The sequence below is a fragment of the Lontra canadensis genome, unplaced genomic scaffold (assembly GCF_010015895.1).
Source record: "Lontra canadensis isolate GAN:19392208 unplaced genomic scaffold, GSC_riverotter_1.0 scaffold58, whole genome shotgun sequence".
In the NCBI taxonomy this organism is placed as follows: Eukaryota; Metazoa; Chordata; class Mammalia; order Carnivora; family Mustelidae; genus Lontra; species Lontra canadensis.
In genome coordinates this window covers 8,741,813-8,758,680 of record NW_022631052.1, presented here as the reverse complement: position 1 = coordinate 8,758,680, position 16,868 = coordinate 8,741,813, and the positions used below count along the sequence as shown (strand labels likewise).

The 16,868-nt window shown below is 48.6% G+C and overlaps 1 protein-coding gene across 1 annotated transcript; it reads right to left on the bottom strand.

Annotated features, from left to right (window-relative positions):
* Positions 1-1,160: 1,160 nt before the first annotated feature.
* P2RX4 (purinergic receptor P2X 4) lies at positions 1,161-16,830 on the bottom strand. Its single transcript, XM_032876335.1, has 12 exons — positions 16,636-16,830; positions 13,076-13,223; positions 9,764-9,835; positions 9,592-9,664; positions 9,086-9,182; positions 6,105-6,185; positions 5,859-6,000; positions 5,619-5,755; positions 3,116-3,209; positions 2,911-2,976; positions 2,505-2,600; positions 1,161-1,679 (listed from the first exon to the last, which is right to left on the bottom strand). The coding sequence occupies exons 1-12, from the start codon at positions 16,767-16,769 to the stop codon at positions 1,653-1,655; spliced, it is 1,167 nt and encodes a 388-aa protein (XP_032732226.1). The 5' UTR covers positions 16,770-16,830; the 3' UTR covers positions 1,161-1,652.
* Between the last annotated feature and the right edge of the window lie 38 nt (positions 16,831-16,868).

Sequence of the window (16,868 nt, the reverse complement as noted above, 5' to 3'; positions counted from 1 at the left end):
TGAAGGGACAGCAGACGGAGTTTGAAAGCTCCTTGTTCTGTTGCAGAATAGAACATTGGGATACTGGCCTTTAAGAGTCCAAGACCAATAGGTCTTCCTATTCAAAGACCCCACTGAGAATCTAATGAAAGCTAAAAAATGCACACAGGTGTGTCCCTTTGCAGAATTTTAGGAGTTCCAGAGACGCCGGAAGCTGCTCCATAGGTGCAAAGGTGAAGGACCCCTACATAAGCAGCAGCGCCAGGGAGGGCCAGCAAGGGGGGGGCAGAGGTGAGTGCGGTGAGTAAAGTGAGCGGCCCCTCCCCCATCCTTCACCCCAGCTGGCCTTAGCATTCCATCTGAGAAAAGGGGAGGCCAAAAGAGGAGATGTCTCCCCACTCCAGTAACCGTCGCATCTTAGGCTGCAAGATGAAAGCCGGCCCTAAAAAATTCCAGCTCTGCTTGATCTGTGTGTTCAAGCAAGCTTTTTTTTTTTTTTTTTGTCCCCAAAGAGGCAACACGAACCAGAGCTTTTCCAAAGGGGTTCGGTAAACGTTTCCCGGCCCCCAAAGCAAGAAAAGCCCAGGTTTCATCCAGCAGAAGCAGGCACTTCTCAAATAAACGTTCCCTTCAGTACTTGGAAATAAATTCGTGATGGGGGGGTGGCAGGCAAGCAGCTTGCTTTAAGGAGATCCTGAAGACTTGTTGCAGAATTAAATCTGTGTGAAGGCGCAGCTCTAAATAACTTCATTAACATTTCAAACAAAGTAGGTGTAGGTGGTGCTGCTTGTGGCTGGAGACTTCTGGAAAGCAAACGGGGAGGGGAGAAGGATAGCCATGTACTTGTTGCCTTTTAAAATTGTGTCCTCCATAGTGTAGTACCACAATTTTAGGTAAAACAAACAAAAAAATAAAAAACCCCAAACACCTATACGGGTAAGATGAGTAGTCAGTACAGGACAAGATCTTGTAAGTTCTGTAGGAACCCAACCTGACCAAGATCAAAAATCTTAGGCCTTCAAGAGAAGGTCGAAGCGGGGAAAACGCCTAACCTCCAAACGCAGACTGCTTCGGGAAGTTTTTTCCTGAGCACAGTGAGCTGGGACAACAGATGGGTTTGCTTGTTGAAGTGAAAGGGAAGGGAGGAAAGTTCTAGTTCGTGCTATGAAACCACACAAAGATTGAGAAAAGTGTTTTAATGTTTGGTCCTTGACCACCGCAGCGTGCCTTTTCTCAAAGGTCACACACTGTCTTGTGACAGCACAGACCGGAAGAGGAACCACAGCCCAGGCACAGCCTGCGTGCTCAGGGTCCAGCGACCACACCCAGCAGTCCGTCCTTCCCTCCTGAAGTGCTTGACAAGAGCTGCTGGGGCTCAGCTGGGAGCTGTCTCACAAGGAGCTGGAGCTGGGAGCCCCCGAAGAAGGCTGGGCTCCGGACGAGGCCCCAGCAGAAGCACCACTGCCCTTGGGCCAGAGGTCGCCCCAACACCCCCAGGTTGCAGGGTGCTTTGCTCTGCACATCCTACACACAAAACAGCTGTGACCATGTCGTTCTCGTGCAGTGGAGATGGATTCAGAATCTGGAACTTTCTCTGAGGTGACACGGCAGCCTTTTCTCCCTCTCGGCTGTGCTCTGATGAGGGCCATGGGGATCCCTGGTGTGGAGGAGCATCACTGGTCCATCTCACTGCCAAGACCCTACAAAGAATGATATGCTTATTGTTGACTGATATGCTTATGGATAAATGTACCCTCAGCACGTGCTGCACGCAGGTGAGTCTGGAGAATTCGTGGCGGGTGAGAGGCCTTTCAGGCACCCCTTCACAACTGAACATACTCAGGTTAGTCCTTGAGCAGGGGGTCTCAAAGCATGGTGCCAACCCCTCTTGCTATGCAAGTTTAAGTAGTGTGGGGTTTTGTCATAATATTCATTATCATAACTAACCTGAGATGTCACTAATTAAGATAAGGCTAGATTTTTTTTTTTTTAAGATTTTTTTTATTTATTCATTTGACAGAGATCACAAGTAGGCAGAGAGAGAGAGGAGGAAGCAGGCTCCCCGCGGAGCAGAGAGCCCGATGTGGGGCTCGATCCCAGGAAACCGGGATCATGACCCGAGCCGAAGGTAGAGGCTTTAACCCACTGAGCCACCCAGGTGCCCCCTAGATTTTTTTTAAGGATTTTATTTATTAGAGAGTGTGCGTGTGAGTGAGAGCATGCACATACGGGGGGAGAGGTGGAGAGGGAGAAGCAGGACCCCCCCCAGCTGAGAGCCCAATGTGGGGCTCCATCCCAGCACTCTGGGATCATGACCTGAGCCACCCGGGTGCCCCAAAGCTAGATTTTAAAGAGTGAGGGTCTAGAAGTGGAGCAGAGAAGGAGCACTGTGTGGCCACCTGGGTTGACTGCATGCCCAGTAGCACCGCTGTGCTAGGGCCTCGCCCAGTACTCCAGGTGCTCACCACTGGCATGAGAAAGAAGTGCAGGAGGCAAGGTGCTAGGACCTTTAGGAGGTGACCTACCTGCTCATAATCCTCCACATACTTGTATTTCTTCTCCCGGTAGTAGTTTCTCTTCTTCATGCAGTAGAGGACAATGATGTCACAGAGCACCGTCGCCTGAGTGTGGCAGAGTGTGAGAGAATGAGCCAGGTGGGATGCTTTAGCTGGTTATTCTTTGCATGTCCCTTCCCAGCAAAGCCCGGAATTTTCCAAGGAAAGGCGAGGCCCCAAGGGCTGTGGTCTTGGAGAAGGGAAGGTGAGGTGGGGCTGGGGGCAAGGGCAGCAAACCTAGATGATCTATTCTAGAAACGAGTTTAGGGTCAAGGGGAAGCCCCAAGATGCCAGTGGAGGGTCTCTCCTTGCTGTGCTAACTACTGCTGCGGAGGCCCCCAGCCCCGGGGGTGAAGAAGCAGTCTAAGTCACTCACCACCCCTAGGAGCGCCAAACCAGAGCCAATGTTGATCATGGTGGGGATGATGTCAAATTTCCCAGCCTGCAAAAGACAGGAGAAAAAGAAACAGTCGTGATAGAGGGCATGAGCAGATAAAAGGTGGGGAGAGGGCCCCCTGTCTGGCCAACCCAGAAGCCTGGGTCTCAGCCAGCGCCCTAAGAGGAGGGGGCGGCCAGGCTACCTTTCCAAACACTATGATGTCGAAGCGGATGCCATAGGCCTTGATGAGCGTGCGGTGCTCGGCACCAGTCGGGTCACTGTAGTACTTGGCGAACCTAGGGAAGGAGGACAGGTGAGAAGTAGATGGGCACGGGGCAGGGACCGACAGGTGGCTGGATTCACCCTCTGGGTCCTGGATGGGGAATATCAGAGCAGAACTTCCCAAGGCACTCTTAACGGATGACGCCTGAGCCTCTTGAGGCCTCTCCCAGGCATTGTAGGTCACGTGTGAGGGCTGGGCTGTTGGCAGGGCTGTGCCAGGGCCCACGGGGCACCAGAAGAACTCTTCAGCATCACTGTCACCTCCTACAAGCTGGAACCTCTGACTCTGAGTAGCCCCCATATCACAGCTGAGCCACCTGCCTGTTGCAAGGAGATCTGGCCACTGACAGAATGTGGCCTGTGAGCCCCAAACCTCAGGACTGCCCTGTGGGTGGGGGGCATGGGGCCGGCCCTGAAACTTCACAGGCCTCACAAAATCTGCACTGGACATCTTTTTAAAGAACCACTGACCCACTGATGGATAAATGAATAAATAAAATATGGCATAGCCACACAACAGAATAATTATTTGGCCATAAAGAGAAAGTAATGATACATACTGTAACACGGATGAACCTCAAAACAACAACAAAACCCAATACTGAGTGAAAGAAGCCAGTCACAGAAGGCGACACTGTGATTCCATTTATATGCAAGTCCAGAGAGATAGGAAGTAGACCGTGGTGGCAGGGACAGTTAGGAGGGAGGACAGAGGTGATCTCCCTCCCAGAGGCTGAAGGATACAGGGTTTCTCAGGTGATAAAAATGTTCTAAAATTGTGGTGATAGTCTTCAAACTTCATGACTAAAGACGATTCAGTCCCACACTTTAAGGGGATGAACTACGTGGTATGTGAACTATTCTCAATAAAGCCATTAAAAAAAGCAAAACCTGACAAGGGGGAATGGAATGGTGGTGGGGGCGGGGGGCACTGTTGAGCCATGAGGCCATTTGCTGCCTGTGTTATACAGGACATTGGTTCGGAGAAGCCTGAACTCGTGGTCTATGATCGCTCTGGCTCACGGCATCCACGTCCTGGTTGGGATTCAGGTGGGGCCTGATGCTAGTGGAGGTCAGGGGGGCATCTGGTGATCCCTCTGGTGAGGTCTCCCATCAGCTTCTCTCTGCCTGAGGTTCTGACCCAAGCTTGAGGTTTTCCACAGTGGTTTCTAGAACTGTGTAACAGTAGAGATAGAGCAACACAAATCTAATTTTTCTCTTTGGGAAAAAATTCAAATAGCTCCCCTAGTATCAGTGAGCCAAAATGATAGCCGACTGCAGTTCCAGGCAGTTCTAGGATCACAGGTGTCTTTGATTGTTACATGTTACCACTAGAGGGAGACAAGCGCAACACAAAAGCCCCTCAGACCTCCTTGGGTGGCCCCTGGCAGAGCTGCTTGCTTTAAGAGTGGCAAAATGCATGGAAGAGGCCGCAGAGCACCCACAAAAATGTACATGACTAAGGTTTTTGCTGCTTCAAGGAAGTGGCAGACCTGACCCTGGCCCCTTGGTCCTGCCATCAAATGACCAGCTCTCCTGGGCTGAACACGGTCATCCAGGATTTGAACTTATGAACATCAAATGCAAGTAGGGAAACAGTGTCTTTGCAGGTAGAAGGAGTTAAGCTGAGCCCGTACTGGATTAGCGTGGACTCTGATTCCATATGACTGGTGTCCTATGAGGAGGGGACCCACAGAGATGTGCCCAGAGAGAAGAAGGCCATGTGACAAGGGTGGCAGAGATGAGAGTGATGGCTCTATGAGCCAAGGAACACCAAGCATCACAGGGAGACACCAGAATCTGAAGAGGCAAAAAAAAAAAAAAAAAAAAAAAGGTGCTGGCTTTGCTGACACCTTGATTTTGGGCCTCTGACCTCCAGATCTGTGAGAGAGTAACTTCCTGTTGTTTCAAGCCACCCACTTTGTGGAAGTCTGTTAAGGCAGCCCCAGGACACATATATGGTGCTTTCAGCAGGGAAATACCAGCGAAGGCCTTTCCTGAGGCTTAGACCTGTATCTTCCGTACCCTGGAGATTCCAGGGGCAGACCTGGTCTTTGAGAAACTAATTCTTGGGTCTTTGGACCAGAGGATCACAAGCTCACCCATTCCTCAAAATCAGCGAGCAGAGGTCCTAGTTGAGGCTGGCCCCAGGAAGCTCCAGCAGCCAGCCTCTCTCAGCTGTTGTGCGAATTGTCTCAACATGATTTCTGAAGTAAGGGGCACAGGAGGCTTTCGGGGGCCAGGAAAGCACAGGTACGAGGCTCTGCTTGAACACTCTCCCTGGCACCTAGCCTTCCCACCTGCCCTTGGGTGGCCGAGCGAGTGCTGGTCTTTGAAGGGCAGGGACGGCCCACTGGGGAGTGATCCAGCTGCCGTCACTCCCGCCCCCACACAGGAGAACTGGGGCCCAAGCTCACGCCTACCTGAAATTGTAGCCAGGGGACACATTGTGGTCCACATCCCGGGTGTCCAGGCGACGGAAGGAGTACCTGGGCAAGCAGAGGGAGGAGGTTCTGTCCAGGTTGCAGTTCCACTTGATCTGGATACCCATGATGCCTCCCTGCGGGGTGTAAGCAGAGAGAGTGAGCAAGCTTTCCTTGGGTCCCATTCTAGAATGACGTGTGTTGAAGGCTGCGTCAGAGAAGCCAGGGGCCCGTGCCTACCTCGATGGCCATGTCCTGGAAACTGTGCCCTGCGCTCTCCACTATTTTGCCAAGACGGAATATGGGGCAGAAGGGATCTGTTACAGCGTCATAAATACATGATTTGAGGTAGGTAGTGGTGATGTTGGGAAGAATATTCCTCCTAAAGTCAGGAAGAAGCAGAAATGAAGTGAGGAAAACCTCAAAGAAAAGCCAGAAGTCACTCTAAAACATTTGGGGGAACTCACGCGGCCGGCCACCACTTACTTGCTGAAATTAAATTTCGGGTACCAGATGTTGTTCTTAACCAAAAGGGTGAAGTTTTCTGCAGCCTTTAAAAAAGCTGGTCTGAAAAAAAAAAAATCATAGTGTATTGTTAACAAAACACACATATACGTATACTCACTTCCTTGGATAATATTTTTAAAAAGCACATGCACGTGTGTCCTACAATGTCATCTTCCCAAGAAAAAAAGTGAAACATCTTGAGCATTTTCTACTCTCTTCTGCATAAACACTAGGTCAGCAGGGGAGACTAAACAAGCCTTTCCATTTCTTCCTCTTGTGCCTCTTGCTGAAGGCAGTGGGAGTTTAAGAGCTGGTTTAAGAGCTGGAGGATTAGCTAAGGAGGGGTGGTGCCCAGTGGCCTCCCAGGGAAATTATTCAGCCTGCAGCTGGGGGGTTTCAGAGCTCACCTTCCTCAGGTGTTCTCGGCAATGCTCCACAGATCAGGTTTTTCAAGTCAAAGCAACGATAATTTCACCCACAGAGTGGATCCTGACCTCATCTCCAAAGTACATAAAAATCACGTGTCTGCTGGCGCACGGCCTTGACTCTGAAGGGCCACGTCAGCTCCGGGCTGACAGTACAAGCTGCATCTGTCTCCAAGGGGACCCCACTTCTCTGGTTGGCTTCTACAGGAGAATCCGGTGCTGTACGCAGACCCCTCTGTGTGTGTGTTGGGGGGGCACCCCTGGTCCACGTGGAATCTTGGAGTTATAAACAGGACCAACAGTCTTCTCAACCCTGAGACAGAAGCAAGGCCACACAGCAAAGAGAGCCCAACTTGTCAGTGCTGATGCCAAGAAAGGCCCTGACCAAGGCACTTTTCCCAGGGCTTCAAATCCCCTCATTCCTGTAACCAGAGGGATGCTAACTACTGCTAGTTTTTCCTACCACTGTCATTCCCTATACTATAACTTTCCCCCACATCTGTCTACCTCATGTGCAAAACTTTTTTTTTAAAGATTTTTAAGTAATCTCCACACCCAATGTGGGGGCTCAAACTCATAACCCCAAGATCAAGAGCCACGCGCTCTACCCACTGAGCCAGGCAGGTGCCCCTCATATGCAATACTTCTAAGGCTGATTCACTGTTTTTTAAAAAAAAAAAAGGAAAAAAAAAAGGTGAAATTCACATAATGTAAGATTAACCATCTTAAAGTGTTTAATTCATTGGCATTAAATGCATTCAGGATGTGCAACCATCTCCACCATCTGGTTCTAGAACATTTCCATCACTCCCAAAGGAAACTCTGTACCCATTTAACAGCGGCTATCTATTCTCCCTTCCCCCCAGCCTTTGGGAACCACTCATCGACTTTCTCTAGATTCGTCTACTCTGGATCTTTCTGATAAATGGAATCATACAGTATGTGGCCTTTTGTGTCTGGCTTCTTTCACTTAGCACCCCGTTTTCCAGGTTCATCCATATTGTAGCATGTAATACTTCATTTTGTAATAAAGATTTATTTATATAAATATATATATAGATATATTTATAGATCTATAAATCTATCTATCTATCTATATATCCATCCCCCATAATGTCTTTGGACTCTGGAGTGCATTTCTTTAAAAAAAAATTTTTTTTTAAAGATTTTATTTGACAAACAGAGATCACAAGTAGGCAGAGAGGCAGGCAGAGAGACACGAGGAAGCAGGCTCTCCCTTCAGAGCAGAGAGCCCGATGCCGGGCTCGATCCCAGGACCCTGGGACCATGACCTGAGCCGAAGGCAGAGGCTTAACCCACTGAGCCACCCAGATGCCCTCTGGAGTGCATTTCAGACAGAGCATTTTACTTGGATCCAGACACATTTTGAGTGCTCAAAAGCCACCCATGGCCAGTGGCACTGATGTTAGGGACCACAGCTCCCTAAAACGAAAAGATCTTTTCTAAAAGGAGGATCTAAAAGATCCTCCTTAAAAGGAAAGATCCTTTCCACCTAAAAAATCCTAGACTCCTTTTCTTTTTGGTTCCTTCCCTAGCCTGAGCTGCTGCCCTCAGCAGTCTTGCAATCAGCAGCTCTCATCCATTTTTCCTCTTGCAGCACAGCCAGGAGGGGGTTCATGGGGCTCCCTGCACCCCTGGCCACATCCAGGCCTCAGTCTGAACTCTGGGTAAGGAACGCTGAAGTTGCAAGCGGTTCTGAGAGCACAACCTCTAACCCCCTACCCCAGTCAAAGCAGAGCCAATTACTACTGGGCAGAATGTTTTATTTTAGGGCACCCCTGAACCTGCTCTACTTAATATAACACATTTCAATGGACATTAATTATTTTCTGGCCTAGCCTCTGCTTCCTTCTTTTCTGGTAACAGAACCCCAGTTTCCTTTGGAAGCCCCATCTCAGTACTCTCAGGGGGTGTTCGTTGGGTGGGACTGACTCCGCCTTAGCTCCGGGGAGGGGCAGGTGACTTGGCCTGAGATGATAAGCAAAATCCACATTCCAGCCACAGTGACGGGCTGCAGGATGTGTTTGAAGACATGATGATGGACAGATCTAGAACCTCAATGGACAGCTGGGCTGGGAGACTTGGGGGAATGTCAGTCCAAAGGCACCTCTGGGGACTACACCATGAGTCCTGCGAAGGAAGCCAATACGAGGGGAAGCAGAGTCAAAATCTGGAGACTCTGAAGCTGTCCTTTGAGCCTCAGGTCTAGTCATGCTGGGATCTTCCTAGTTCGTTAAACCATAAACCGGCCCTGCTATGTATGTGTCATGGGTAAGGTATTGAGAACTGTTTCCTGGAGTTACTCGAAAAAGACAGAGTCCAGACATAGGAATCAATCATCTGCACTCCCATGACAAGTGACAAACACTGTGGCCCACCTTGCCTCTAGCGGTTGTCTGTGGTCCCCGCCCTGGGGAAGCCTGACTCCACACAGACACCAAGAGCACAACACACAAGGCTTAACTCCTCCCTGGCGCCCCCCCACCCCGACGTCTTCCCTCGGGTAGGACTCACTTGGGCACGTGTGTGTCATTCTCCACTGGGCACCAGGCTGCCACCTCGCATGTCTTCACAGTCTCACTGAATGGCACACATCTTCCTGTTGCGATTCCTGCAGGAGTAAGGGGGACCCAGGTCCGTGGGGCCTCCTATTTCCTACTTCGCAAGGTATAGAGTGGGAGCACCACCCCAGCGTCCTGTGCAATCAATCCTGAGCTACTCCAACTCTGGGGTTTATACAGTTTCCAGAAACGAGAGGAAAATTGTTGCCTGAGTCTAGAAGCAGGGCAAGGGCAGTGCCAAGCCACAGCACAGGGCAAGATCTGGGATGATGGCTTCTGGGGCGCACGTGAAGGTTGAGAAGATCCTGGGTCCCTAATCTGAACACGAGGCTTCCTTAGGGTCATGTGGAGGAATTGGGGATGTGGGAGATTTCTCTGTCCTGAGAGAAGCCCCACAGGGGAGGCCATCTGGTCAGGGGCTGCCCATCCCAGGCTAAGGTCACAGCTACGTGCTCATACCGCTGCTGTGGGTGCCCGAAGAGCCAGCAACACAGTTGGCATCTGAATTACAAATAGTGGTCTTATCCGGAAGCTGGAAAAAGAAGAAAGCATGACAACAAATTCCATGTGGTCAGTCAGGTGTGAGGACAGGGGCCTGAGGCTCGAGGCTCCTCCCTGAGAAGCTGCCTACCTCAGGACAGAAGCCCTGGCTCTGGTTCTTGGTGATGATCATGTTGGTCATGATGAAGAGGGAGTTTTCCTCCTGTAGAGGGGAGACAGCATCACTCTGTTACCTTCAGAGGAATCAAGCGGAGCCACGAAGAATGCCAGTCATTCATTTCATAGGACAGCACCTTTCACTTCTCCCACATGCCATGTTGAGAACAATTTAAAAAATGATTTTTGATCTTTTGTTCTCTGAGAGCTTATAACCCAACTGAAGACAGGATTCAAATAAATACTTGTACCCCAGTCCCCCTGATCTCCAGAGGATGCCTGAACCCGACCCTACATACGCTCTCTCCTTCCTGAGACGCACATACCCGGTGATAAAGTTAAATTATACACTAGACACAGTAAGAGGTTAACAACAATAACTTATGCTAAAATAGAACAATTAGAGTAATCTGCTGTAATAATTACATGAAATGTAGCCCCTCTCTCTCAAAAGACCTATTGTGCTGTACTCATCCTTCTTCGTGTGATGAGAAAATGGCTGAATGAGAAAAAGAGGGGAAGGGAGGCGAGGATGCAGCGTGGGCCACTACTGACCTGAGGACAGGTCAGGGGAGGAGCAAGTGTTTCCAGACTGCAGTTATCTACAGGTAACTGAACCTGTGGGGGCGGGGCCTACTGCTCACATATGTTCATGGTGGCATTATTCATAGTGATCCAAAGGTGGAACCAACCCAAATGTCTGGTGACAGATGAATGGGTAAAAAGACTGTCTTTATCTATACCTGTGCGTGTACCTATAATGGAACATGACCCAGCCATAAAAAGGGATGGAGCCCTGACACATGTTTCAACGTGGATGAACGTCGAAGCTACGACGCCAAGTCAAAGAAGCCAGACACAGTAAGGCGGACACATTGCATGATTTGATTGTTATGAGGTTTCCATAGAGACACAAAGTACACGAGTGGTGGCCCTGGAGGTGGCCTTAAGGCGGAGGGTGGGATGAGTGATTGTTTAATGGGTGTGGGGCTTCCTCTTAGGGTAACGAAAATGTTCTGGAACAGGAAGGAGGTGATAGTTGCATAATATCATGAATGTACTAAGTGCCGTGGGATTTTCCAATCTGAAATAGTTAATATTATGACATATGAATTTCACCTCCATGGAAAAGGAGATGTCGATCACCTGAGGTGGTTCCTTAATAAAGATTGGTTTGTTGAGGGAAAAAAGAGCCAACAGGTACGCAAAACAGCCTCCGCCAAGCAGGTCACCTCCGAGGGACAAAAATACAAGACCACCAAAGTCCCAAATTTGGCTGGTTTTCTTTCCTAACTGAAATTAAGTTAATAAAACATTCTAGAGAAGACCCTGTCAGGGTCAGTAACTGGCACTTCTCTCTTCGAGAAGGTTGTTTTCTCCTCCCAGGAAGGTGCCAAATGGTTGATTTAAAGTTTCTGGAGCGCAAGTTCACTGGGGAATGAGACTAAAGAGCTGATCGCTAAGGACCTTCCAACACCAGGAGTACAAGACAAAGACGCCCCAAAACTCTAGGTGGACCTCCCCCTCACTGAGCCATGACATTCTAAAATGAAATGCCAGAAGCTTTCTCTCAGCATCTCAGACTCCGGGAAGAGTGGAGTTAGGCCCGTGAGCCATCTGGGGGATCAGGGTAATTCAAGGATCAAAAGTGTCGGGACGCCTGGGTGGCTCAGTTGGTTAAGCAGCTGCCTTCGGCTCAGGTCATGATCCCAGCGTCCTGGGATCGAGTCCCACATCGGGCTCCTTGCTCTGCAGGGAGCCTGCTTCTCCCTCTGCCTCTGCCTGCCATTCTGTCTGCCTGTGCTCTCTCTCTCATAAATAAATAAAATCTTTAAAAAAAAAAAAAAAAGTGTCTGTAGACATCTCCCCAGGTCTGAGGAGGGAGAAGCTCTGGAAATGGCTGGCATCTTCCAAAGAGAGGCCTAGAACAAGCCATGCTGGGAGACAAGGAAATGACCCCAAGAGGAAGCTCGAGGATGTGGCACGATGCCGGAGTCTCTCTCCTGGCAGCCCCGTCAGGGTCCTTGGTGTTCCCGCAGACACACTCTTCACCTGGTGCTACTGAAGGCTGTTCCTGTGACTCCCAATATAGATGTGAACGATTCAGTAGGCTTTACTGTTTTTCCTATTTCTTCTCTATTTTAAGCTTAGGGAAACTTCGGTCTGGAGATGAGCCAAGTAGAAGTGGGGCAAACAGATGTTCCATCTCCGGAGAAGCAGGAGGCCATTGTGAAAGCTCATGAAGGGAGCTCTGGGGCACTCACGGAGCCCTGGGCCAGAGTTGAGCTGGGAGGCGGGGCTGCTGCCCGTTCCTTCCCCCACTGAGGGGCAGAAGCAGTGGGCCCACACTCTTCCTTGGTCCCAGTGAACAGACTGAGGGTGATGGCCCCAGAGCTCGGCAGGACGAGGCTGTGGCTTCATAGGAAGCAGTGATCTCTCTGTTGACACAGGTGTGTGCCAAAGGACCACCCACCTCCAGCAAACTACAAATCCCCTCTTCCATTTGACCTTCATTGCTCATTCACTCAGTCTTCCCTCTGGGCAGCCTACAAAACCCTTCTCTTGAGAAGGCAGGGGCAAGACACAGTTGAAGAAAGAGTTTCTGAAGTCCTTGTTTTCCCCAGCCAAGCTCTGAATCAAGAGAGATCTGGCGATCCCAGTCACCCTAGCACGGGAGCCATCTGGAGGGAAAATGGCAGGGTCTGGCTGTGGACCACAGTCACTACTATGGCTAAAGAGAGTCAATATTTGACTTGAAGCTTTGTGGGTTAACAGGCTGGATACTAGGATGCTGTATCAAACGCTTTCTTTCCTTCTCCTTTGTTTCTGATGAAATCCTATGCAGCTATGTCTGTTCCCTTCTGGTTTGGCTTTGGTCTCCCAATTTAATTACTGACCAACTTTCTACACAGTCTGATTTATCTTGTGGGCTAACAACAATAAAGCACATATGAAATGTGAAAAGGCAATATTTCCACCTGAATTTTTCCCAAGATTTAAAATATTTGCTTTTCCATCGTTGGGGCTTGAGACAGACTGAGATGTCTGCATCTAAGCCAGCCATGATTTAAAGCAAAAGAAACAAGGCTGGTTGAATATTGTTTATTAGACCTTAAGGCTGAATGAGATTCTTCTGCACTGCTTTCTCGGACTAGGACAATTAGTCTGGGCCCTGGTGATATTAGAACTCTGCCAATCATTAATCAAGAGTGCAAAGTCTGTAAAGGGAACGGAGCTAATCAGAAGCTTTGGTGTTATTAGACAGAAGCCACGGTGGGAGTCATACCTGAGCTGGAATCACATAATCTGCCACATCCCAGACCCGGAATCCAAGTGTAGAAGTGTTGGTTACAGTCACGCCTTTGGCTTTGGTAGTAACTGAGCTGACCACAGAATCTGTTTCCTGGTAGCCTTTTTCCCACACAAACACCCACCTACAAAATAGAACAGACCCCTTAAATTGCCATTAGAATTCTGTGAATTTGAACTCATGCTAGGGAGCCTCTGATAGCCAAAGGCTGATAGTATAACATTCACTAATCAAATGACTTTGCAAAACTGCTTAAACTTGGGAGACTCCATTTCTACTTCTGCAAAATGGGTGTAAAACCCAAACCATAGGGTGGTTTGTTGGAGATAAATGAGATGACACAGGTAAAGCACTTGGCACAGTGACCAGCACAAAGAAAGTACTCATGCTGTCTTTATTAGACATCTGAGCACTTTCAACACACTATGACCTGCAGAATTACCCAGAGATGATAAAAATTATGATAATAGTTACCATTTGAGTGTTTTCAGGTGCCAAGTACTGATCCAAGCTCTATATATGCATTAACTAACTTAATCCTGACTACTTTATAAGGTAGATATCATTATTATTCTCTAGTTTTACAGAGGAGGAAACAGACACAGAGAGGTTAAGTCACTCGCCCAAAGTCACACAGCTAGTGAATGACAAAAGTCAGCATATGAACTCATGTCTTTTGCCTCTGAAGCCTCTTTTCTTGCCTTGTATGTTATACTCCCTCTAGAAAAGAGAATCTCACTGCTCAAGTGATTTTATACTTGTTTTTTACTTTTTCTTCAAGAATTCAGGTCACATGTATGCTTCTCTTCTCTGGGAAGAATTGGAGGCATTACAACCAGTCTGAATAATTAAAAAATCTAAAGGCATTAGCGCAGAGTGGTTAGGACACTGGAACACAAACGGAAGCCAGCAATCACGGTTCATTTCTCAACTGCACCATTAATCAGGCATAACTTTGGCCAAGTTGTTTAATTTCTCTATGCCTCAGTTTTTTCCATCAATAAGATGGAAATGATAATAGGATTTCACAGGGTAGTTGTGAGGTTAAATGAGTTTTGCATATCAGATGTTTAGAACAATGTTTGTGTTGCCATTATAGACTGAAATTGGCCATGATGGGAGTATTTACACCATGGGAATTGGCGAATGCTATAAATCAGAACTCCTTGCTGCCAGAGCTGTTATTAAACACCTATCAGCGACTATTACTGTTGCTATTATTTCTAGAAAAAAGAAACAAGCATCCTTCTCCTCCCCCTATAGGCCCTAGCTGCTGAGATTTCAAAAAATCACTGGTTTTGGTTACTTCTAAGTTAGTCTGGTCTGAGCAGTCTCTATATTGTCCATCCTAGAGACAGCCTTTAAGGCCTTTTCTTCAGGGATTCCAGGAATTTAGCTGCAATATAAGATTTCACTTAAGTCTATTCAGGCACACCGAAACTTAGGGCAGGAAGGTTTCTATTATTTTACCATAGTGTGCAGTGAGTTGCTACAGCAGAGACACATGGTTTTATGGGAATCACTATGTTATTACCTATTTACTCATATGACAGATAACAGAATTAGATAATGGAGAAATACATGTTTAGTCTAAGAAGAATTGGATTAGGAAGCTTTGAGATGAGTTAAAAAAAAAAAAAAAAAGAAAGAAAGAAAGAAAGAAAAAAGCCCTCAGAGTTTAGATCCTGAGTCAGTTTTGATCACAGGAAGATGGATAAATGCAAAGCATTTACTGCTTTATAGATCCTCATGATCAAAGTAGCAAACACTCCAGGACCCCTAGAAAGCTGTGCTGCCCAGCAGAGATAGAACACAAGCCACATACATAGTGTACTTTCTAGTGGCCATGTTAAAAAGAAAAATAGATAAAATTAATTTTAATGATAGATTTTATGTTATCCAATATATCCAAAACATTTTAATATGTTGTCGATGTAAGATGTATTAATGCGATATTTTAATTTTTTGGTTGTCTTACACTATGTTTTTGAAATCTGGTGTGTATGTGATGGTGATAGAGCATCTTGATTTGGAGTAGGTACATTTCAAGACCTCAACAGATGCAGGTGACTAGGGGCTACTGTATCATACAGTGCAGCCACAGACACTTCCTGTAGGCTAGAACTTTAAAGATACCCTAAGATAGAGTTAAACTAATCCTCCCCCTAGTATCAAAAGCCAAGAGGAAAGAGCTGGGAGCCCTTCATTCTAAAAACTTCCAATCCGACCCAGCAATGCGAGTTTAGTTAACCAGTTAGTTGCAGGTCTCAAAATTTAAGGGGGCTTCACAATCACTGGGGGGCAAGAAGTTGGTGGTGATGGTACTTAACGAGACTCACTAAATCCAAACCTGGGAGTAGGCCAGGTGGTTCTGGTGTACAGCCCATACGTGTGGGAAGCCATTTCACTGAATCCTCTCAGAACTCAACCGCTGTTGGGCTGATGGTGTTAGAAGCCATACCTGCCTGATGATGTGAATTCCATGGACAGTGTTAACATTCCAAGCCCCGCCCCAGGGTGGAGGACCTGTTACTTTATACAATTCCTCAGGTGAGTCTTTCGTGATCAGGAAGGTTTAGGAAACACTACGACATTGGTTCTCAAACTGCTCCCCATCAGAATCGCTTGGGGAGTCAGTCATACTCCATAGCCAATTAAATGAGAAGGTCTGGGGATGGGAGTCAGCAATCAGTACTTTTAAAAGATTCCCCAAGGTTCTAATGCGCAGCTGGGGACCACAGCATTAAGCCTTTTAAGAAAAGGAATGCCAGAGCAGGTAACATCTGTCAGCTCAGCAGCTCTAGATACCATTAACACCCCAGGTGGATCTTGAAAGTGGGCCCAGTTAATTTCTACCTCCTCTCGAGTTTCATTAAATTGTAACGGGTGCGCTCAATTAAAATTAAGCATTTGGTGAGGGGACAGAAGGTGGCAGGATATATGGAAGTATGAGGGCAGCATGGGGAACGATGAAGCGAAGGAAGGTACCTAAACAAAAACCCCTAACAACTCCACAAAACGAAGTGAACTAACTTTATGTGCTTTTTAGAGTGTGACCTCTTCATCATCTTGGGTTACCACGCGATACTTAAAGGAAAGGGCCGGAAGCCACTGGCCCAAAAGGAACCAAACGGAGAGTCCAAGCCTTGGTTTCTGTATGCAGATCATCAGAATGGGAAGTGAAGAGCAAAGATTGGAACGTTAAGGGCAAAGCCAAAGGACTGCGTGGAGCAACTCAGGGAACAAGAAGCAGGAGGGGTGAGGATGGTCTAGGCAGGCTTTGCTCTGAAAATGCACAGTATCAAAGCAGTCGGCTGCCCGGGAGCCCGGCCCACCGCCCGGCCCTCCCGGGACCAAGATCCGGGAAGGCGTGGCCGTCCCCGGGACAGCGCCTGGAGGCCGCCTGCGGGGCTCGCCGGGTGACCTAGGCCAAGAGCAGCATGTGCACGGCCGGGACCCAGAAGGGGAGTTCCTGGCCGTCGCGACTAGTCCGGACCCCCGAACCCCTCGGGGACAGCGCCCGCGGCCGCGCTCACCCGATGACGTAGGCCAGGATGAGCAGCTGCACGGCCCGGTTCATGAGCCCCACTTTACGGCTGCGGATGAGCACGATGCGCGGCGTGTCGTACTCGAACAGGAAAGAGGCCAGCCCCACGCACCAGCCCGCCATGGCCCGCTGCCGCCGTGCCGTCCGGCCCCGCGCTCTGCGCCCGGCGTCCCGGCCCGCCGCCTGCTACGCGCGCCCGGGAGCCCCGCCCAGGCGGCCCGC